At 41.8% G+C, this 25158-nt stretch overlaps 1 protein-coding gene and 1 pseudogene across 3 annotated transcripts in view; both read right to left on the bottom strand.

Annotated features, from left to right (window-relative positions):
* Positions 1–25158, bottom strand: part of ambra1a (autophagy/beclin-1 regulator 1a) — a 72855-nt gene that overhangs the window by 42745 nt on the left and 4952 nt on the right. For 2 of the 3 annotated variants that reach the window (XM_048973070.1, XM_048973071.1), the window contains exons 6-11: positions 25090–25156; positions 20338–21869; positions 14986–15072; positions 11149–11343; positions 8536–8616; positions 7789–7907 (exon numbers count right to left, since the gene is read on the bottom strand). In XM_048973070.1, the coding sequence (XP_048829027.1) occupies positions 7789–7907; positions 8536–8616; positions 11149–11343; positions 14986–15072; positions 20338–21869; positions 25090–25156 (2081 nt within the window). The remainder of the gene's footprint in view (positions 1–7788; positions 7908–8535; positions 8617–11148; positions 11344–14985; positions 15073–20337; positions 21870–25089; positions 25157–25158) is intronic. The other variant, XM_048973072.1, reaches the window with a different exon arrangement.
* LOC125706917 (U1 spliceosomal RNA) lies at positions 5197–5342 on the bottom strand (annotated as a pseudogene).

Below are 25158 nucleotides of genomic sequence, written 5' to 3'. Positions count from 1 at the left end.
TGAACCACCTCAACTGGCTCCTTTCGATGCGAAGAAGAAACGGTTCTATTCTCTGTACCTTTTAAATAATCAGCGCTCCTCTCCAAGGCCAAGTACAGACACCCTTTGAAGAAAGTTCATTTCTGCTGCTTGTATCCTCAATAATATTCTTTCGGTCACTACCCAAAGCTATTGGGAAAAACTGTTGAAATCCAACAAAATAATAAAAAATAGGCTATTCGCACAATCTGCATTGTATTAAAATAGGTTCAAATTGAATTTCCACATATCCTTTTATTCAATAAAAAAAGATTTTTCTCTTAAGAATGTGTAGGCTACATATGTGAAGGGAAACAACCAATATTTGATTCATTCACTCTGATAAAGCCTGCATACCTCAACAAGCATCCGGTCTGTACCACCTGCCAAATTTGTACCTCGCACATCCGGACATGCAATACATTGCATTTTCAGGCATGGCCAGATCTATTCATCCTGTCATTTTACAGTAAAATATACTGTCTACATTGACAGTAAACTACAATGGTTGCTTAATTGTTCAGAAAGAACTGGTGTTAATTCAGCTGACTGAAAAAAATCAGTTATCTTTCCTTGTCATTTTAAGTGTTCTGGTCGACTCTGATCTTTTTCCAGTTTTCTGATCAATTACCCAAATATCCTGTATCTCAAGTATAAGGTTATATTTCAGTTCAAATTGCTGCTATCCAGCAACATGGTATTTTGGTATGCTGATGGTTTTGGATCTTTTTGAACTGAAACAAAAAGTTTGCTAGTTTTTGTGCTTGCTTCAGCCATATTTATATCACTCCAAAGCAGTGGGATCAAAAAACTGGAAAAATTAACACACATTTCTGTAGTTTGTCCTACTGGCACAATGTACCGACTTTGATGCAGCATAATAGTGTCACCCATCAAGGACATATATGGTCACCCCATAGTGTCTGGGGTCACTAACAAGACCCATAAACATGCACTCAGACACAAGTGCAGGTGCAATACAGAACTTATATTAAACAGAGAGAAAACACAAAGGATCCAAAATCGGAATATTTGGCTGAATCCCTTTCTGGGCTGGTGGAGATCACTCACATGCAATCCATAAAATGAACCAGATGTGAAAAGAAATATTAATGGCATCAGGTTGGAGCATGAAAACGTGAAAAGAAGTGGTATAAACTGGTCACCATCATAAAATATTCCATGAAATATAGATCGGGTCGCCCACACGGCCAAACACGCAAACCTTAACAAGCACTTTCTGAAACTCAGCAGGATTGTCTGAAGTCACAGAGACCGCTGATGCCAAGCCATGTCTGATTTTGCCTCCAAATATCAATTACAAATTTGAAAGTAAAAAGGAAATAACTGGGTCTCTTCTGCAAATCCACTTTTACCTCTTGGTGTAATATGTGTCCTACAAGGTGGGGGGGGGGGGGGGGTGGGGGGGGGGTGAAAAGCTTTCCGAGCTTTTCATGGCAATACATTTCATTACTTCCAGTAAAGCAGCACCATAGAAGCTACATGATCCAGAGCTATAATTTGTCCATTTAATAATCTGTCTCTAGCCCAGATTCATTTCCATTATTTAGAAACATGCTTGCAAGCACTGAGATGAAATAAGACCTCTGTGTTCAAAAGGGTCACTCAGCCCAATACCAATGAGGGTTATATAATTATTTCATGCTCTGAAAAACCCAATGAGTGCTCTATGCTTAGAATTCCTGAGCCTAGAAGAAATGACTGTTTGAGAAAGTTGCCACCCACACGTGACAGTAACACAAACTACTCAGACACGCTTAGGCCTCCCGCACATTATTTAGCTTGTAAGAACACAGTTATTACCAATGGAGCTCTTCTGGGACAAAATGAGCTCATTAAGGCAGATTAACATTCCCTAAATGCAACGAAGGACCAGAAGCATAGCTACTCTCTAAATTTTCAACATTTATCATCTGACAAACTAGGTATAAACCTGGAAGCCAATTGTGTCCCTGGGCATTTTAAGACATTCATATTGTTTCTGTTGCTTTTTACGAACAAATTTTAGCTCCACTTTAGCATGGTTGGTTGTTCAGTTAGCATTTAACTAAATTTTCTTTCAAAAACATAGAGACAGTGACAACAAACCCATAGGCATCAGGGCAGCTCCTGTCCACTGCCTTCAGCTTCTCATCTAACTCTAGTTTTTTCAAAAGGAAAACTCCCACTCCCAGAATGACACAGAACCACCCCTGCAAATGGCAGCATTTACCGACCTTGTTAAAATATGCCCATTTCATTATAACGAGAGTCTGTTCATAATGAGCAGGCTGCTGTAAGCGTAGCTCACTCCTGCCATGTGCGTGGAATCTAAATGAAGCATCCTGAAAGATTTCCAGACAACACAGCCACAGAGGAACAGAGGGATGGGTGGACTCTGTCTTACAGAGGGGAACAGAGCTCTTTTTTCGCCCATTAATTGGGTTGGAAGAACAATATTGAACCATGAAATATAGAATCTCAAACAAAGTCAAATGAATTTTAAATTCGGCAAAAAATCCAAAATCGATTATGTTCATAACACACTTGAAGAGAGATATTAAACATTCATTTAACTTCACTGGCCCTGTTCACAGTTGGTATTAACATGCGTCCTGGGTGATTCGATCCTGGGTGGATAGCGCTGAATACACCCATTCACACCTGGCATTAACATGGGTCTCTGCTATGGGTGCTAGCGATATTACAACATGACGAGATTTCTCGTCAGAGTGAAAAGCGGTCTCGCGAAGGCGCTGCAAATCAGCTGCAGTAAGCATGATGGTGTCTGACGAAATTACCATAGTAGACGCCCTAGACACATTTTGGGTATCCAGTAGAAAACATAAACGGCGAAAGTGTGACAGACAAAACATGAACCATCTGTAAGTTTTGTAGGAAAATAACGCCGTACACAGCGGCAAACGCTACTACTATGCAAAGCCATTTGCAGCACCATCATAGCTCTGTACTTAAATCCATTGCACCAGTGAAGAAAACATCCATCCATCCATTTTCCAAACCGCTTATCCTACTGGGTCGCGGGGGGTCCGGAGCCTAACCCGGAAGCAATGGGCATGAGGCAGGGAACAACCCAGGATGGGGGGCCAGCCCATCGCAGGACACACTCACACACCATTCACACTCACATGCACTCCTACGGGTAATTTAACAACTCCAATTAGCCTCAGCATGCTTGTGGACTGTGGGGGGAATCCGGAGTACCCAGAGGAAACCCCACGACGACATGGGGAGAACATATATTTATTTAAATAAGCACGTAAATCACTTACATATGCAGAATTTGCCAAACATTACAAGAAGGAGAAGAACAAATGAAAAGCTATATGTGCAGTTCATGTCTCACGTTGTAGACATGCATTTTTATACCGCATCAACACAGTACAAATGTATTGTGTTAAAAAGGTCTTCAGTACTAAGACATACCTAGGGGAGGCTAATACTTTTCTATTCAAGGGCAAAGGGTTCAGTCTGTAATGTATTATGTTGGTTGCCATATGACAATATTTTAGCTTTCAATCATAATCAATGAAGGTCTGAGAAAAGGTTCATTGTTTTACTGAAGTGGGACTGAATTTTTGACCAGGAGTTCAAGTCCCTAGGTAGTCCAATATAAAATATTAGAGCTCTTAGAATTACTCGGTTACAAAAAACATTGATTAAAATTTTCCTACTCAATTACTCGGAGTAATTTTTTTTTTTTTTCATTTCGGGTTTCATTTTTCTTTTGGCTGTGTTTGTATTTGTTATATGATGTACAGCACTTTGGTCAGCCAAGTGGTTGTTTTAATAAGTGCTTTATAAATAAATTGGTATTGGTATGTTGCTGAGAGTAAACTTTAGAGAGATTTTTTTAAAACATACTAAATAATTTTGAATTACTACAGTCTGATAAGGGTGGCAGCTTCCCAGCAGATTCAAACTTTTTTTTGGTGTTGTTAAAAAAAAAAAAAAATGCATTGTTAGTCACAATGCAGTTTAATACATAGTGGCCCATTTTGCACTGACATAAATTCTAACATAAATCATATGTAAAATACTTTTAAAGTACATACTTCCGCTCACACATGAACATCGGTTGAGATGGTGGGCCTTCAATGTAGCCTAGGAAACATTCACGTTCACTCCTTTAAGAATGTAGCTATGTGTGTTCCAGACCACTCCTCGAATGTGGTCGGAGCAATTCGATCTCAATGCATCCTCAATGCGTTTTGGGTGCATTCACACCTGTAATTAGCACTGTCCACTTGTAATCGGATGACAGGATACACAAGTTATTCATGACATACAACCAGCGGGACTTTAAATGTCCATTATTCTTATGAAACGACAGAACCCAAAGCCCACTGCAGAGAACAAAGCCCTCAAGGAGCCCAGGACACACCACACTGGAAACCAGTGGAGAAGGCATTGAGTTTGAAAGTTATTGCTTATAGAGATATGATTACAAAGGCAGGCAGCAAACAAACACGTTTGAGACCACTGCAGACGATTAAAAACATTTTTGAGACCACTGCAGACGATTAAAAACATTTTTGAGACCACTGCAGACGATTAAAAACAAACATTTTTGAGACCACTGCAGACGATTAAAAACAAACACTTGAGACCACTGCAAACGATTAAAAACAAACATGTTTGAGACCACTGCAGACGATTAAAAACAAACATGTTTGAGACCACTGCAGACGATTAAAAACAAACACTTGAGACCACTGCAGACGATTAAAAACAAACACGTTTGAGACCACTGCAGACGATTAAAAACAAACACGTTTGAGACCACTGCAGACGATTAAAAACAAACACGTTTGAGACCACTGCAGACGATTAAAAACAAACACGTTTGAGACCACTGCAGACGATTAAAAACAAACATTTTTGAGACCACTGCAGACGATTAAAAACAAACATTTTTGAGACCAATAATAATAATAATAATAATAATAATAATAATAATAATAATAATAACTTTATTGATCCCCTGTAGGGAAATTATCTTTACGCCTCCCTCAACTTGCTCTTTGTGGAGTAAGTTGACCGCGAAGGGCTGCCACCCGCAGCGGCGCCCAGGGAGCTGGGGGTTAAGGGTCTTGCTCAAGGACCCACAGACGTGCTGAGGCTGGGTTCAAACCTGCGACCTTCTGATTACAAGGACACAGGCTTAGCCCACTGAGCCACACGCTGCCCCGTCGACATTCCCACATTTGGGGAATTCGCAGGGGTCAGCACAGCCACAGTGCAATGGCTATGCCTCACCCTGGGTGAACCACCTTCGTGGACCACTGCAGACGATTAAAAACACGGCAGCATGTAGTGATTCCAGGGAATACAATCACCAGTGGTGCAGAACCAGCCATCACGGCCTTTTGCTAATCCAGCCTGACCAGTGTGGTGTGCAGGAAGCCATTTTGGAACAAATTACAGAATTTAAAAAGAGTTGTCTGGCCCATCTTCTCTGCAGGTACTGCATTTACAGGATTGTGTGGGGCTGAGATGACATGAGAAAGCACACCACCAAGGTATTACAGATGACCTAGTCTCCATGCCACCCGTCCAGCAGCATACAGAATGGAGATGCTACTTCCCCACTTCTGTTCTGCTCTCCTCTCCAATCACTGGAGGTTAGACTAAGAATCACTTTTATCACCCCTTCACACACAGAAGGAACTCAAATGAAATTCATACATAACTGCCATGGTGAGTCTCCTCCTGAGGTTAGGGTAGTGCACAGCAAGTCTATTCAGCATCCTGCTGACATAAACGACACTCTGTCTCTTCTGACATGTATGAAGGAACAGGGCCTTCACTCTCAGTAAATGACCATCAAGGTAAATGTTTCATCCTCTCCTGTCTCTGTAGAGACATCACTGACTTCATAAGCAACATGTCACTCATTCTTTAAAACCAAAGCATACATTTAAACTATGAATAAATGGTGATGCCAATGATCTTATTGTTTTTGTAGAGCCAACATAGCTTGTTGCCATGGAAATGATTCCACACTGGTATGCTATCTATGTGGATAAAATACCATTAGAAAAAAAGCCATTTGGATCTATCCTGGAGGCCATGCTGAATTTGCCTGACCTCACTGAATCACACATATAAACAAAAGCTCTTTAGTCCAGTAAAACTATGAGAAATCATACAGTGTGATTATACAGTTTGGTTAAGTGCTCTCCTCTAAGCAGCAGCAGAGGGATGCTGAACCTTAATCGGTTTCTATCAGGAATGTCAGGAAACATCCAGAGAAAGAGCCTGAGGTGTCATGTTTTGAACCTGAACAACCATCTGAAAACACGGCTTCGGTAAGCCAAACAAACTGAGGCTTTTGCCAAGATGCAAATGCATAACATCGACCTTACCATCTTATCAGCTGTTGCACTCTAGGGAGACACCATGTCTGCTAAGCTGAATGCTTTTCTCATCATAATTAGCCAGGACCAAGCTGTCTAATAAACTAATAATACACTGAAGATTACAGCACCATCTGCAATTTTCTAAAGCTCAAATTGTGCTGGATTAAAAATGACCAAAATGAACAAGGAATGAAATAAGAATTGGGTTGCATGACATATCGTTTCATGATCATCATTGTAATATGAAGAGGTACAAGAATTACATTATATTTGTCAGTGCTGCTTTGTGTTTATTGATACAGCACGCTGCAACACCACCAACTGTTTTGATACAACCTATATACTGGAGTATATATCCCGTCCCTGTGCTGCCGCAGTGCGTGCTGTGACAGGGAATTATGCCTCCCTTTCCTGATTCCCACATTGACGGTATACCTTCACAGGTTGAGCCCTACACAGCACACTATATTAACTAGACGCTACAGGACCTAGCTCCAGATAACAGAACATTAAAGCCCTCCCCCTTGTACCTATCCCTTAAGCACAATTCAGGAATATGGGAAATACAATGTAATCTTGTCTTGTATAAAAAATTCTGAATAAGTATTTATCTAGTGCCCTCTGCTGGGGAAAATTGTACCTTTAAACTTCCTCCTATTTTTCTCCACAGTTACAATTTTATATGAAACTGAAGAACAGACTGTTTTTTTCAGTTAAACATGGAAAAAAAAGCAACACACAAGTTAGTCAAACTGCGGAAGAACAATCACGGCCTCATTTGCCGTCAAAGTGTCACATCTTACCTATCAAACAGCCACATATCTGCACATTTTCTTGTGCAGAAAAGCCTCACAAATTACAAATGTCACAGGGAAGGAGGGACATTTTTTTTTTTTTTTAAACAAAAACCTTCCTTGCTAAACAAAACCCATACAAAGCAGCATGTTACTATCAGTCTGCAAAGGGCACAGGATTCAATAAACTGGTTCAGAAAGATTCTGATATTCCAGAGGGCATCCATAAAACAGTACAATCCTTATGAGTGGTGGCACAAGGCCTGTTCTAGCCGGCCCACTGTGTGCCAGCTGGAACACACAGTGTAATATCAACATTTCCACTGTAGATCTGTAAGCTTTACGTGTGTCCGTTCCAAGACAAAGGACTTCTGATAAATCTTTCCCCCAATGGGTCAGTATACTTTAGCATTAGCATTACATTTTCCTGGAAACAGTCAAACTTAGGAGAAAGTTTCAAGCCAGCCAGCCTTGGATCTGACAGGAATGTGTAATGGGGCGATGAACCCCAACAGCAGGCAGACACTGCATGGCGACATAAGCTCAGCCAATCAGCGGCAAGGAACATGCACACAGTGAGGACGCAGAAATACCGTGGAAAGGCCACCAACCTGCCAGGACTCGGTTGACAGACGTGTGAGTGGCCAGCCCCGACTGGCCACGCTCATGGAAGATCCCAGCATAGGGCAGGTACTCCGGCAGCAAAAACCGCCTGCAATAAAAGAAGTGAATCACATCCACAAACAATATATGTAATGTTGGTAACTGGTAACAGTACGGAGTAGAATCTGTAAAAAAAAAAAAAAAAAAAAAAAAAAAAAAAAAAAAAAAAATCTGCAATATTGACCGCCATCTGAAATACTGGCTCTCTATAACTATTTGCAGTGTTATCAGCTCAGGCAACTAAATGAAAGAATTCGTTTTCAGAACCTGATGATCAGCTTACAATCTGGTGTTCCCTTCAGACAGACTATGCGGTATTTTGGTAACTGTTCTTTTATAACTGGAAGAATTTATTCGCTTTGCGCCCTGGGCATCTCAGCCAAAGTTAAAAATGGCACGATTTCAAAGGAAATAAATCCTCAGTGAGAGAAAGTCACAGGCGCAACCAGCTTTATTTTTAAAAAAGACAGGCAGCAAGCAAGCTTATATTAGCACACTTAAGGGGTATCACAACAAGAGCAATGCAGTGGACACGTCTAACAGGATAAAGAATCACAAGGAACAGACCTAATGGCCATTTTATGGTGTCTAAGGCTGTGTAAAGGTAGAGTTAGACAGAAAAAACAGAGGGCACAGAAGAGGCACTGTCACTGGCAGGACGTAGACGGCTGCCTCACCGAGGGACAAAGCGGCCCAGGGAGGGGGCGGACATTCGAGCATTGCGTGGCGTCCGGTGTCTGGCCCGGTCACCATTTTCCCTGTCAAACATGGAGAAAGGACACATTAACATCACCACAGCATGAAGAAAAGACTCCCAAAACACTCAGAAAGACTCCCAAGGCTGAAGCTAGGGCTGGGCAATATCATATCGATTTTATATGGAGCATGCGCAATAATCACCAGGGCTTCAGATCAAATGCAAAGCATTTGGCCGGACGCCAGCTTTTCGATACTATACAGGCATTTATTTACACCCAGAATTTGTTAAGCAGATTTATACTTTGACTAAAATATCAATGAGGCAATTTCTGTCACCCAAAAGTTAGCAAATTCGGCATGTCCTTTTGTTTAATAAACGTGTCAGACTTTAAACTGCAAAAAGTACTGCCACACCACCGACATCTTTTTACCTTGTTTATCCACAAGATCTCCTCTTTTAAAAGATATTGTGGCTGCTGAGCTGTTCCTTTCTTCACTGACACTTCAGTGCAAATCGTACTAAGGCATACCAAACAAAGTATACCAAAACAGCCTGATGTGGTGTGCTCCGCTAACCAAATTTAATAAAGATTAAATGATTTAGGTGTGCCAGAAAACGCTTCTCATTAATATTTTAGCTGTACTACTAATCTGCTTACCAAATATCGGGAATAAATAAATGCCCGTACAGTATCGAAAAGTTGGCGTCTGGCCAAATGCTTCAAAGTTTTGACTACGAGAGAGTACGAGTGAGGGACACTGACTGAGACCGAGCATGGGAAACGATTAACCACAATTCCGCAGCGAGAGAGAGAGAAGAACCATCGGCTCAGCTGTGATTACGTGACGCTAGGCAGACAAAGTGTATGCATAATACTCGTATTGCAAGACATGGCTCGTTTATGAAGTTAAAATTTATTTTAAAATTTCGCTTGTCTTGCAAAACACTCGCAAACCAAGTTACTCGCAATCTGAGATTTGACTGTATTTATAAAGTGAGAAACGCACAAACTTTGGACAAAACACAAAGCTGCCTGTCATCCCTTACGCTATCATCCAGCTTATTATGAAAACAGACGATTGGAAATAATGAGGCTGCCCATCATGAACGAGTAACACTTCCCATTCTCTACCAATTAAATGCTCTTCATCACCAGGCTGAATCTTTTTCAGAAGGGTCTCTTAAAGAAAGTTTCCCATTTTTCAGACAACTTTTAATGAGGAGAAAGAACCTCTAAATTATACTTGTCAAAACGGAATACTCCCTGCAACCACACTAACAGGCTGTGCAAGAAGCATCACACAGCACAGTCCCAATCAGAGGGCTCGCTCCAGCATTAGGACACACTTTAGACAGTCCGCCTTTTAAGGTCCCTTGTTCTCCTTGCCCTTATGTGTAAATGTGCAGTCTTTCAATTAGCTTTATTCTCTTTTGATCTTGCCGTTCGATTTGTAATGCTATGTGCAAACTGTGGTAACTACATGCTATACTGTCTTCCTGGATGAAAGCTATATTAAAATGCTGGTCTTCACAGAGCATGTTACAATGCATATGTATGTTGGGGCAATTAGTTGGCCATTGGTGTTCTTTTCCATTGGTGAACAAGGCAAGGAACATGTTCTGTGAGTGAGTGGAAATCAGGCACATCAACAGTATAGGAAACAATGCATTTTTCTTAAAACAGTAAAAAGAAGATACATAGAATCTGCCGTCACCTTCTGAAGATATTGGCAATGCCCAAATATATTAAATTAACATGATCCAATTTTTTATAATTACAAACTGACTGACATACACCATCAATATGATTTTAAAAAAGCAACTAGGTGGAGGAAAAAAAACATAAAATCTAAATTGGTGAAAGCTATCCAAGCTTTACTGTACAGCAACTCAAGGTACTGACATGCGCTCCTGGGAGAAACCCATGTTAACGTAAGATTGCATGAAATAGCAGTGCTGTCGGCATAAACTGGAAGCCAAGCTGCTGTGACCTAACAGCTGGATTACTGCCTTACTGCCTTGGGAAGAGGAGGATCCCACAAAGAAGTAAATTAATAGTCACCCATAAGTGGGAACTTTACAGGGTTACACAGGTTTCTTTCCACCATCATTTTTAGCAACGGAAGAAAGAGTTCACAGCATGAGGCAGATACACAGCCACCTGCCCAATGGGGCACAGCAGTCTCAGATTATCATAAGGAGGAGGCTTAGGCTTGATCAGCGTTTCCCAACCCAGTCCTCGGGAAACCCCGGACGGTCCATGTTTTTGCTTCCTCTCAGCTCCTAGCGCATCTGTACCAGGTATTCAGTGTTCCTGATTGGCTGGGAGCTGGGAGGCAGCAAAAACGTGGACTGTCCGGGGTTCCCCGAGGAATGGGTTGGGAAACACTGGGCTAGATGACATGGCATCATCATTTCATTGTTCAGCTACTGCTGATGATGACAGAGTGCAGGAAACTCCAAACTGAGGCGACGGCTGTGACTTTCACATTAGCAACAAGCATCTTGCTGCAGATGTCTACTGGGGATAAGTAAGGATTTAGGGTTTATACCACACTGATTTGAAGTTGAAGAAAGGCCGGTGACTCACTCAAACTCCTCAAAGTCCACCTCAGTGTTTTCCATAGGTGGAGAAGGGTTGCTAGCAGGACCATCCGAGGAGGAGGAGGAAGAGGGTAGGGGACGCAGGCGGTTCTGCTGGTAGCGCAGGGAGCGCTGACGAATGCTGTCCCGTCGTGACAGGTACTGAATCATGCGCTGGGCGTAGTAGGCAGCTGGGGATAACCTGCAGCAAGAGAGAAGAGGGCGCGTCACCTCACTCTAGCTTCCCATATGCTTCCTTATGCTGAGTTAACCAGCGTGGACAAAGGCTGACAGCATCTCTGCAAATCTGCTCAAGTGACAAAGTAAAGCCACACCATCTTTGAGAGGAGGAGCAACAACCACTAAACATTCACCACCACGACCCTCACCTAAAGATATCATGAAATATTTAAAGAAACCCCACATGTCAGTCTGTATGTATATAGGTTGGGCACTCCATTCACCTAATGAAACCGAGTCAAGTAGGTGAAGACATCGAGCCATTTGCGTACTTATTGTAAGACTGCTGGGCAGCATGCAGGTGACAGTGATAAAGAATCATTCACCTCTGAGCTCCATGCACAAAGGCTCCAGAGTATACATTGATAAATGGTCAGTCTTCAACCAAGCCAATAAAGGAAAGAATAAAAACCCCCCGTGGCAGGTTACACTTGTGATGAACTATGCGCCTGATGGGGACAAAATATCTAACTGGATAGAAGGTACCAGTAGCAGGACGGAAGTTTGGGGCGTAGATCACAGCAAGTGATAATCAGGTTTAACAGGTTAATTTTTAGAGAAAGGTCACACACAAACACACAGCTACTGTTCTTCGTTAAAGATTCCTTGCTTTATAAAATGTTTCGTGTCACATAAAATGTTTCTTGTTTAGACTCGTGACTGAAGTTCCTCTTAACTGATATGAAGATTAATAATTAAGCAAATGAACAATTCAAATGGGAAAACACAGAAAATACTAAAACAGCCTGTTTCTGTAGAACAAGCAACAGACACACCTTTGAAGGATTATGATGAGGCGTGGATGAGAAATGGTATCTAGCCAAAAAAAGTCAATACATCCATTAAATTGAAAATTACTTTCTTCTCAAAAATATTTGACGTTTTTCTGGGCCAATATCAGGGATCAGAAAAAGACCCATCAACACATGGCAATGGACAATGATTTTATTCTCAGCCATTAGAACCATGGTAGCAGGAACCCTATTCAGCTTCTCCTAAGCTCTATCCAGCAGTCAGGAAGACCAGATTTAATTTAAGCAAATCCAGCCAACTCTCATGATGCCTACAGGCAAATTAACATTTTGAGTCACTAGTTTCACATACAGGAGGAACTCCCTCATTTTATTAGTTTAAACACTAGAACTTGTGGTCATACACAGAAAACAGTGGGAGAACATTTTAAAATGGATTTGAGAAGCACTTTACACAGTGCGTAGTCAAGAGCATGGAACAGTCTTCCTGTTAGTGTAGTGTCATCTAAAAACCAGGGTTCCTTTAAATCAAAGCTAGTTAAGATTTTAACAACTCTGAGCTATTAGTTAAGTTCTCCCCAAACGAGCGTGATGGGCCGAATGGCCTCCTCTTGTTTGTAAATTTCTAATGTTCTTATGTTCTACCATAAAAAAATCTCTGCTCCATAAATTTGGATACAAAGAAACACAGAGGTTCATACTCTCCCATGCTTAGGATAAACAAGCCTTGATATTGATCCTGCAAGGCAGTTATAGATTCCTATGCACCTCATATTTCTATGATAGCTTTCTGCATCAAACTGTCTTTTGTTACCTAAATGCAGCTATAATAAACCCTGCAATATATAAATCAGAAACCACATCTTATGGAGAGTGATTTTCTATAGGCAAATACTTCTAGAAATCTCTAGGAAGACAAATTCAAATTCAGGTCAAACCATTTTCGGAACCAAGCAGCTGACTTCTGTTTGCTTCAGGCAAAGGGAGCACATTCTTCATTTAATGATGAAATGAAAGCCGGCTACTCGAGCTGTCACTTTTTAACAGATATTCAAACATTTGTTCAAACATGATGGGAAGCATATTCAAACTATATTCAACCCATTAGAATTTTAAAGCATCACTGTAGCCTTTAAGTGCATTAGACTGTATGTAAATTTGTTGTTTGCCGTTGGAAAATATTTTATGAAATAGTTTTGCATTCCCTTGCAATACTTTTGGAATCTCACTACACTTGCCCACTTGCTATTTGCTGTAACATGATGGCAAGGAAAAACCTAAACAGACATATCCTGTAAAGTGTGCTTCATGCATTAAACAAGGTGGACAATGTAGATCACGCAACTTTCATGTTATGCATTTTTATACATATTGATTAATAACTGCACTGTGTCCATTCACCACCAGTGACTTTAAGCAAGACAACTGGGCTATTAAATGTGAAGTGTACACATAACTTATATAATAATATATATAATAATAGATAATATATATATATATATATATATATATATATATATATATATATATATATATATATATATATATATATATATATATATATATATATATATATATATATATATATATATATATATATCAAACATTGAGAGATATAACAGCAGGAAACCTTCACACAACATTAACACAACTGTACCGTGGTGTTGGTGATAAAGTTTAAACTCAAATCCACTTTCTGAAATATTTCAGTATAGATACGCATATCCGCACATACATATATACATAAATACCAAGGAGGTATACCCAAAAGTGGATTCAGGTTTAAACCTTAACTACAACAACACGGTCAAGTTCTCTTTGCATTAGGTTTCCCAGCTGAAATATCTTTCAACAAAAGCAAGCAAAAGCCTTGATTTTCCAGATTTCTTTATGGGCAAATTTTTATTACTATTTCAATGCTTGTGTGTGGACTTCACATTCAGTAGCCCAGTTGTTCCGTTTACAGTCACTGGCAGTGAATGCAAACAGCGTAATTATTAATGAATACATATGAACACACAAACACGAACGTTACATGGTGTGCGTTCTCCCCCATAGTCTAATGCTTAAAGAACACCTAACTGGACATGTTTGTATCGTTTAGGTTTATACTTACATTTTATGTATTGTACTTTAAACGGACACCGTTCTGTCATTATTAGTATACCGTCAAATGTTGTTATACTATGTAAAGGTAGTGTGGGTGAAGGCAAAAGTTTCGAGGGAAGGCAGCTATTTCAAAACATTTCTTTCCACCCTGACCTCTTAGAGGCTCTGTACAAATGTGATGCTGCACGGGTCGTTAACAACATCCTGAAAAAAATTATTCTATGTTGCATTTTTTTTTTTGCGGAGGTGCACAGATGATCGAATATATTACAACGAATTGCGTTACATTTGAACCAACTACAAACACATCAGAAGTATTAACGGATTAACTTTTCATCATGTTATAGGTCCCTTTCAGATCTCCAAATTCTGCAGAAACGAAAAGCCAGCTGTCACTTTGATAATCACTTAAATGACATGTCATAGGTGTTATAATGCTCGGATGAACAGTAAGGGATCCTCTAGACGCTGTCGGCATGCTGTATGCATTCAGCTGTAGGTACACGATTCAATGTTCGTAGTAGTAGGCTGTTAACATTAATCAGCAGGGGTAGCTAATAAATGGAGTATAGAAGCGGAGTGTAAATTATGTGCTTTGCAACAGAAACTTAAAAAATCTTAATTTTTCAGGTTAAGTTTTCTTTAAGACTATTTGCATTGCATGGTGCCCAAGAGACGCCTGTGACACTGTCATAGTAATCATAAGTTAGACATCATGAAGATATCAATCCTGATGGACCTACCTGGCAGGATCTGGATAGATAGGATGGTCTCTGGATCCTGATATGTCGTTTTGTGAGAAAGAGATGAAAGATGACTCGAGCAGCCTCCTGGAAAAGAGTGAGGACAAGGCAAACTGAACTGAAATATCCAGTTACACCCCAAGACACACAAGCAGGCTGGTGCAAGCCCACCTACAGCCTGCGACTCAACAGTGGTACATAGGGATGGAGACAAGAGGGCAGAAGAGGGGGCCTGGGAGGGCAGGGGTCAATTACACGAAAAGGCAAAGCAGACAAGACAAATCACCAATCTGTGGCAAATCTAAAATCAGACAAAGCAGGAAATACGGAAACTGATGTAAATGCTGGACATCAGTCAAGCAGGAATTTTCTAATGGTAATTAGACAGCAGGGTACATTAGAAGATATCCATCAGGCAGGACTGTGTAGGGTATTCAGTATTCTGAGCTGGGTGTTAAAACAAGAACCAAGAAGAACCATTGCAACTGGCTGGAAAAAGACACATTTTCACAGAATACAAAATTCTCAAAAGAAATTCTGTTTTCCCCTCATCAATCTCCAACCAAGTCCAGAACAAACAGCAGCTTCTAATCATACTTGCTGTCTTTGTGGTTTCAAACATCCCCTCTAATGTCAAATCCAAATTCCAATAGTGTGTTCCCAAATGCAATACAACAAACCACACCTAATTAGGGCTGCCACGACTATTTTAACCTAACTATTTTATTATTTGGTTGATTAAACTAAAAGATTAATTTTTCCCCCATTTATGTCGATTTTATTTTAACAACAAAAAACTGCCATTGAAGGGCTTTAGATAATGGACACCGGCTTTTCTGCACTATACTGACGTTACTTAAACCCACAATTCGATAAGCAGAATTGTAGTAAGCCTAAAATATTAACGAAAGGTGTATTGTGATTCCCAAAAGATAATTGTGGTTAAAAAAGGTAAAAAGATGGATGATACTTTTGCAGCTTAAAGGCCAATACGATACGTAAATATAGGTTTCATTTTCATTTCAGTACATGAATAATTTTTTTAAATTTAGTTACCATTTTGTTTCTGTTGACGATAACACTGGTCCCAACAAACCCAATGCGCATAAACACACATTGCCACAGGTAATCAACATGGAAAGGGACCATAAAATTCACTAAATAGCGATGCTGAAGCAGTTCGCAGCCGAGTCTGAAGCGCCTGGGATAAAAATCAGCACCTCCAAATCCGAGACCATGGTCTTCAGCTGGAAAAGGGTGCAGTGCTCTCTCCAGGTCGGGGAGGGGGTCCTCCCCCAAGTGGAGGAGTTTAAGTATCTCGGGCTCTTATTCACGAGTGAGGGAAGGATGTAGTGGGAGATCAACAAGCAGATCAGTTAGGCATCCACAGTGATGCCGGTGCTGCATCGGTCCATCACGGTAAAAGAAGGAGCTGAGCTAAAAGACAAAGCTGTCGATTTACCAGTCGATCTACGTTCCTACCCTCACCCATGGGTCATGAGCTGTGGGTAGTGACCAAAAGAACGAGGACACGAATACAAACGCCCGAAATGAGTTTCCTCCGCAGGGTGGCTGGGCTCTCCCTTAGAGATAGGGTGAGGAGCTCAATCATTCGGGAGGGACTCAGAGTAGAGCCGCTGCTCCTCCGCATTGAGAGGAGCCAGATGAGGTGACTCGGGCATCTGATTAGGATGCCTCCAGGACGCCTCCCTGGTGAGGTGTTCCGGGCATGTCCCACTGGGAGGAGGCCCCGGGGAAGACCCAGGACATGCTGGAGGGACTATGTCTCTCGGCTGGCCTTGGAACGCCTCGGAGGAGCTAGATGAAGTGGCCGGGGAGAAGGAAGTCTGGGTTTCCCTGCTTGGGCTGCTGTCCCTGAGACCCGACCCAGAAAAACAGTAGATAATGGATGGATGGATGGATGGATGGATAGATGGATGGATGGATGGGCGATACTGTCTGTTTTATTACCTTATGGACATGTAATAAATACACACAATAAGTCTCAGACTTAATGATCTGTAATTTAACTGCTTGTAAGGAAAATGACAAATGGCTATAAAAACAGGCTAACAATAAAACACCTCTATGATCTTAGATTATGCATGAGAGAATGTATGCAAAAATAATCACATGTAACCCCAGATAAAACAGAAAATGATGTGGGTATTATGCATATTAAATGCTAGCAGACATTATTCCCATTATTCCCTAAGTAGGCTTCAAAAAGGCTCATCTTCACCTGCTTTAACATTCAAACATGCGATTGGTGGAAGCATCGTCAATGGCCTGGAAAAGCCAGCGACTGGCCCATCACTGTTTTACAGGCCTCGGGCATTTCATTACGGCTAACCCTGTCCTATTCAGAAAATTATCTCAGGACCACTCCCATTTATCTGGCACCCCTCAGTTTGAAATCCACTGACTTACACAAGGTCCCCGGGAAGTCCAAAAAAGTCCAGATCCAAACAGTTTTTGAGTCACTGGGCTCTATTTTCCCTCTGTGCAAAGCACAATGCAAAGTGGTTTTGCTAGTTTCGTACAACTGCATTGCTCGTTTTCACACGTTGTCAAAATATTAAATGATTTTGTACCCGCTTTTTGCTCATAGGAGTGGTGCTTTTTAAATGAGAAGTGGCTAGGCGCACTGTCGTCACATTGCTATTTCATTGCATTTTAAGACCACATAATGTCATTGTGCTTTTGACCAACTAAAACCACGTCAAAAGTCAGTGGCATTTTGTTAAATGGTATTTAAGCGGCGCGTTTTAGAAACACTCGTTATTGACACAGATATGCACTCAAAGTTTTTTAAAGAGTAGATCTGGTCCTTCCACGTAACTATACGGTTTCATTAAACACCAAAGGAAACACTATACATATTAAGTAAAGAACAAATCATATCAAGTCCATTATCAGATTTAAGCACGCACTGTAATTGAAAGGACATTTGGATTGCTGAAAATGCGTTTCAGATATCTAGAGGTCAGGTGGAACGTTACAATACAGCCCTCAGAAAGTCACGACATTCTTTGTGGCATGTTGCATGTTAAATAACATTGCCATACGTGATGGACATGAGGAGACATTAAAGGCATGCTGCTGAACTGCATGTGCTGATGCCAACAAAGGAGTGTATACTGGCAGCAGCCCAGGCAAGGAGGGATCAGCTGGCCAAAGAGGTGAATTGTCTGTATACTGGGTAAGGAATCTAAATTGTGACAGTAGAAAAATAACAGCCCTACTGCCTTTTATTTGAACATTTTAGAACACTTTCAAAACTGTAGCTTGCATTTTGTGTGAACAAAGACCGCACTTGTATTTGAAATGCTCACGCCTTTTCACCTTGCACACGAGCACGTCTGTTTCCTCAGCCGAATGCGATCTGGCTTGCTAGGCAAACGCTCCAGTATAATAGCAATCCACAGTTGATCATGTGCCACTGCCTTTCAAAGCTGAGGTAACGCTTCAATAAAGTTCATTGCATGTTACGCCCAAAGCATTACCTCTGAATAATTAAGAGAGTTAGGAAAACACTTTCCCAGCCTTGTGCTGGCACAAAGTTAGTTTTTTCCTGCATCAAAACAGCAAAATGGATTTGGACACGCCCATTAGTTAGTTCCGCTTTGCAGTTTACGCTTAGATCATTAAAATAGAGAAAGAGGTTGGGAGATGTGTGAAGAGTAGGGATCAAGAGGAGGACAGTGCTCTCTGGGAATCAGAGCATGTAAACGGAGCATGAGCAAGGAGCGGAGCGGGCAGAATTTGGTCAGAGCTCGGAGTGGTTTTTTAATTATGGCTGGAGCGGTCGTTCTTCCTCGCTGCAACTTCGCTCCGATACCACTCACACTACAACTCTGAGGCGTGCCCAAATTTACCCAGAATTCATCCGTACAATTATCAAGACTGTTACGTAAATTGGCCGAGATGGAAGTCACGAGATGGAAGTGTTTCACAAAGGAAACTGATAGGTCACACAAGTGTACAATTCTTATCAAACGTATAGATGACAATAATGTACAGCAGGAACAACGATGTAGTGAAACTGTTTCAGTGAGTAAAGATTCACTTTGGAACCTAAAAAGACACCTTCCTCAGAAACAGTGCTATGCGAAAACGCGGAGGCCAGGGCAAAATGTGAGCAAGTGTTATATGGTTGTAGCATATCAAGTCTATAAAGTAAATAAAAGTATAAAAGCATGTAAAGTAAATACTGGTAATCAAATAAATTAGTTTTGTCATTCAAAGTCGGTCTAATAGGATTTTTTTAGTTCACGTAACACTGTCAGTGAAATTTTATTTTATAGAGAGAGAGACGCAGCAGCAGCAGCAGCATCAACAGAAAAAAATTGAGGAATTTAAAACGTGGATGATTAGCCTGTATATTCTTAAGGCTGTTAAGCCCACTGATTCCTTCATTTTAAGCTTATTTTTGTGTGGAATGCCATTGCCAAACCTGTCCGTTGTTGCCTATATGGTGTTCAAAAATAAATATTTTCTGATCCGAGTGACCCAGTAAGATAAGCGGTTTGGAAAATGCATGGATAGATGATCTGAGTGACAATGTTGCAGTTGCTTATATTTCTTTATGATATAAGGCTTTGGTTTAAGGTGACGGTTGTTAGGCATGCAAATTATTTGTCCCTCTTTTCTAGTGGAGTGAGCGTGGAGCGATTTGACTGGAGCGGGAGGAAATTTTAGTGGAGCGAGGAGCGGTGTTGAGCGGAGAGACTTATTGCGAATTAGAGCGGAGGAGTGGGTGGAGCCAAAAGCCTCACGAGCAAGGAGCAGAAATTCTCACAGCTCCACTGCACTCACATGCTCTGCTGGGAATACATATTCATCGTTCCAATATCATTTAGTTTTAGCACTATTTCCCTCAAATTTGATAAGCTCCAGATCTTCACCCCTACAATATGTGCATAAAGTTTAAAAAAGACTTCGTATTTTTTTTTAATTACTGTGTTCATAAGATCAAGTGTATTCTACAGCTGGACTTTTCGTCCTTAACTTTTTGAGTTATAAGGCTAACAAGAAAGTACTTGCGGCAGCAGCAGATTGGTCCCAGAAGCATATTAATTCCTCATCTAGGAAATACAATATTATCAAAAAGAGTATATGTGTATTCTAAAAAGGAGTCTTATAAATCACAGCTACTGCATGCAGGTCTCTGGGCAGTTTAAGTGCAAGCCTGTGTAACTCAGAGACACCACTGCATTTCAGCTACGCAGCACAACCAGTGGAACATTTCAAATTCCACGGCCTTAAAACCATGCCAAGTATTTACATTCCATCAGTCATGTAATCAATGACAAGAGCTCTACAGGATACGCTTAGCCCCACAAGCCTCACCTGCGCAAGGAATCTTCTTCGGAGCTCTCCTCAGGCATGTCTGGGTTTAAGGCGTCTTGTGCTACATTCCCAGTGCGGCCAGCGGCAGACTGCCGGTAAACTCGCTCCCACTGGCCTGTCTCTTGGCTGTACACCAGCCCTACAGTCTGTTCCCCCTGCTGTCTGGATGACCCTGATCCTGGAGAAAAGGATTGGGCAGCTACAGGCCCAGCAACATGGGTACTCATGTGGGCTTCAGCCGGTCCCCTCCTCTCAGGAGGTGGGGCCTCACGTGCACCACCCTGGGCAAAGGCTTCAAAGGCAGAGCCTGTCGGCTGCCAGGCGATGCCCTCCTCGGGTCCAGGGCCAGGGGTGGAAGCCTGGCCAGCACGCTCCCAACGATGTGTGTCATGGTTGAAGGTAAGCAGGTTGTGGCAGGCGCGGCAGCGGTTGGGATGGCTGCGAGAAAGGCCAGGGCTGCTCTCCGCAGGGTGCGGAGGTTGGTAGTGAGAGGGGCCAGGCCGTTCAGGGTCCATGTTATTGTTCAGAAGCTCCTCTGCCTGTTGCTGGGTGGCGCCTTCACCAGGAGGTGCGGCACCCAGGTTCTGTTCCATAGATTGCATGCGGTCGTACTCCATGAAGTATCGGCTCAGGTTGCACTGCAGGACGTTGCGGATGGAACTCTTCCTGCCACCCTCAGATAGGGGCTGGTGCCCACAGCTGGTGCTGGCCGAACCCCTTGTATTTCCACCAGAAGTGCCAGGCCCTGTCCCTGGCTGGGGACAACCCCGCCCTTCCGTGTTGGACGTGTAAACGGGGGATGGAGAAGTGCCCTCCTGCTGCCTCAGCACAGAGAGAAGGCTGACAGAGGAGGCACTAGTCCTGGGAGGAGGCATTCCGCTGCCACCAGCACCACCGTCGGACATCATGCTGCCAGGCCCTGCCTCTGTGCGGACATTCAGCATGCTGCTTGTCCAGTCACTGCCTGCCAGGGGCTCAGTGGATTCACACCCCACCTGGCCAAGGGCTGGATTTGCCACGAGCCCCAGGGAGCCTCGGCGGTTTGCCCCCGATGACAGGTTGCGCAGCGAGTTCCCGGCAGCGTTGCCATAGACGCTGCTGAAGGCAGAGGCCCGGCCTGCAGAGCGCGGCTCCGAAGGAGGCCGTGGCTCTGTTCGGGCAGAGGAGAAGGTGGAGGCATGAGGCAGGAGGTCCGGGAGGCTGGACGAGTGCGATTCATCGGCGGGGCTGGCACTGCGAGCCACCGAACAGCGACTACAGAAGCACACCATGCCCAGGTGCTGCACACATGTGTGATAGGCTGGACGTTCCCGCAGCGCATAACGACCCGACGGCAGACCGGGGGCTTCAGCGCTGGGCAAAGGGCCAGGAATCTGCTCCCCGGCCTGCACCCCTGAGCTACGGGAAGAGAGGATGTGCAGGAAGTTGTGGAGGATGGGAGTGCGCCGAACAGGCTGAGACTGCAGGAAGGAGCGTGGCCGGAAGTGCGGCATCTCCACGCTGTCCATGGGCACCTCCGCGTCATCGTCATTCTGCGAGGGCAAGAAGGCAAAGGAACAGTGAACGCAGAGGACAAATATCACAGAGGGCACACACTGCTCAAGGACATTAACTCATAACCAAGGGTTGCTAGTTCAATCTCAGGGGTCCTGAGCAAGATACTCAACACAACAGACACAGCATTTCAATAACAGGCAACATAAATGTTGCAATTTATTATACACAAAAATATAGTGTAATCTTCGATTCTTGAGCATAATCCGTTGAACAGATTTGGTCAAAAACCAAATCAATTTTAACAAAAAATGTTAACCCCTAAATGACTGCACTTTACCTGTACTATGGAGAGCTAATGGCATACAATTATTTCCTTTTTCAGCTCCATCATGGTTCTCACAACTTTACTTTTTGATTTGCTGCTATCACTAACCTTCTTAAGCCACCATGAATCCTACTAAAAAACAAAGTGACATGAACAAAAGCAAAAAAAGAAGAATATTCACAGCACAACTCAGCTTCGAAGTTCATTACATACATGAGCGTAAAGCGGTAGACCGTCTCATACACACACGTTGATCAAGAACTAAAAATACGTTTGACAGACATTTTTGTACCGAACAATATAGTTGAGAACTGAATTGTACGATGTGAGACGTTGGACAACCAAGGTTCCACTGTACACTCACTACAAAAGATGCTGTCAGAAAAACAACAAATGTATTCCCCAGAGAGCCCTATCACCCCTTTCCCATCTAATCCCTACTCTTCCCACACCCCCAGTATCAAAAATATCAAAAATTACGGGATGGATTACCAGGAAATGTGAAAGCCAATAAATGTGTTTTGACCTGAATGCTCCGAGTCCCAGTCGTGATACATAACTCTGAAACTACACCTATTTATTTATTGGACATCCCACTTACATGGCAATTTCCTCACCAGTTAAGTAGTTAACTGTTTTTCTTTGTGTACGTCAATGTCCAGGTCTGAAATGCTATGTATATTATTTATATTGTATATTTGTCATATGTTTGACCAACATTTTCCATGACATAACAGTAAGAAGTGTAACAGACACACAAATGCTATAACTATTTTCACTGCACTCTAGTTAGCTGGCAAAAGAAACTGCCTCATGGGCACATTGGGGTGTAAAAAAAATCTTGGGCTGCACCTAACGATTATTTCTGCATTGAGTAATCCCGATTATCTAACAACAAATTTGTTGAATAACCTAATAAAAGAATTCGGTTATTCCATTAAAGAAAATCTAACAAATACCAAAAAGTAAACATTAAACACTTGCCATCGGAATGTCAGCTTTATAGTTATCTAACATTTATCTAATAAAACACAACAAGGGAATAAAAAAAAAACTCAATCAATCAATTCCAGTTGGGCTGATCGCAAAAGTAGTGCAATCAGTTTAAGTAACAGCTGAACAGAGTTTAAAATATACCCTTATTGGCAGATGTTTCTTTAAAATCAAGATATCGGCATCAGTCCAACAAATCAATCTTGGCCGATATTGTGAGCCGATATTTAAACTTCATCCATATTCGAAAATGACAGCATTGTATTCTCCGGACAGCCTATTCACTTGCTCCGCCCATCTAAAGTATACACATACCACAATCAACAACTTGTCATTTCTAGAAGTACTGGAAGAACCACCTAGAAATAAATGTGAATTTACCTGAATGCCCCGAGTCCTTCTTGTAAAATGTAGGTCCAAAAGTATAATTCACTGCACATTCCTCTTACATTGTTACTTTGTTTGTTACTGTTGAAAATGTTTATATAATTTTATATATAAAATTGTCTCTGACATTACAGAAAGAACTGTAACGGATACAATAATGGTATACATGGAGGGGCCACGGCCAGTTTAGTTTTTTTTCTGTGAGTATAATGAACATGTCACTCATCTATATTTAACTGACACTTTTAAATGGTTAAATGTGCTTAAATCACTCTCCTTTTCAAGCATACACATACAGTGCGAGCAAACCCTGGAGTCCACTGGAGCATTTTGTGTGACTTGTAGTTAGGATAATCAAATCTGCGCCTGTTCTTTCATGTGCAACCACTGAACTGACTGGACTGGAGTAACGAACACATCCACATTCCAATTAATTTCACATAGTTCCTCATGATACATTCTGGTGTCCAGCTACCAGACTGCTATGGATAAAATTTGCCAAACAGGGAGGCTGCCGACCAAAAAACAATATAAACTTGAACAGGAACTATTGCGGAGAAGCTTACAGCAATAAAATTTACTAATAGGTTGACTGCAAGCACCAGCGCTAACTTGGAAATTATATGGAACTACAGAGAAGAGAGACAGAAGTAATAGAGCAAAAAATAAGCAGATGGAAATATTTTTGTACCTCAACTACTTTAATGTATCAATGAGGTACTGGTCCCAAAAGCATATACATTCTCCCTCCAAGGAAATGAATAAAGCATACATTTCAGAAACGGTATGCAGTCAAAAAAAGGTATAGACGCTCCTCTACTTACAAACCTTCAACTTACGGACTTTCAGGTATACGAACAAAGAGGACTGCAAGTTCAAATTGCGTTTGTTAGGCTCCCGTTTCCTGTCCGCAACATCAAAGTTTGTTCTGCGGGCCAATTCTGCCTAGTACGAATCCTGGCTGCTACTCCCACCATGCAGCAGCATAGCATGCATACTCCTAGTATCCCAGTTCTTTGTACTTGCGTATTGGCAAGACATGCTCTCGAGATCAAAGTTTACTTCGTTTTTATTGTGAAATATTCCGTGCATACATTATCCATTTTTGTTTTATGTATCAGTAATGTGCTTTAGAATAAGAAAACATGTATTGACTTTATATCATACTGTCGTGAGCTTCCCATGTGCCACACACCCTCATTTACCTCGTGTGGAATCCCCATCTTACCAGCTGTTTCAAGTCATATTGATTGCTGTTGTGTATTTAAGTTTGCGTTCAAGTATGTTTCCCTAGTCCGGTCATTAACATCTTGACTTACGAACTTAACTTACGAACATTTCAAGTTACGAACGGCTGTTCAGAACGCATCTCATTCATAAGTAGAGGAGCATCTGTATAACAATAGTGTGAATGGAAAGTACACAGTGAATAGCATGCTGACACCAACTTGATCAATGATTCTGAAGAGAATGGTACAAGTATGAGATTTGCTCATTATTTGTGGCTGTAATAGTTTACATCAAAATCAAATACAACACAATATACTCACCTGCTGGTTTGAAGGATTCACAATGGCAGTCAGAAGATTGTGCCCCAAAGGATCAAACCTCACTAACCT

Source organism: Brienomyrus brachyistius, chromosome 13 (assembly GCF_023856365.1).
Source record: "Brienomyrus brachyistius isolate T26 chromosome 13, BBRACH_0.4, whole genome shotgun sequence".
NCBI lineage: Eukaryota > Metazoa > Chordata > Actinopteri > Osteoglossiformes > Mormyridae > Brienomyrus > Brienomyrus brachyistius.
This window is presented reverse-complemented; position numbering and strand designations above follow the sequence as displayed.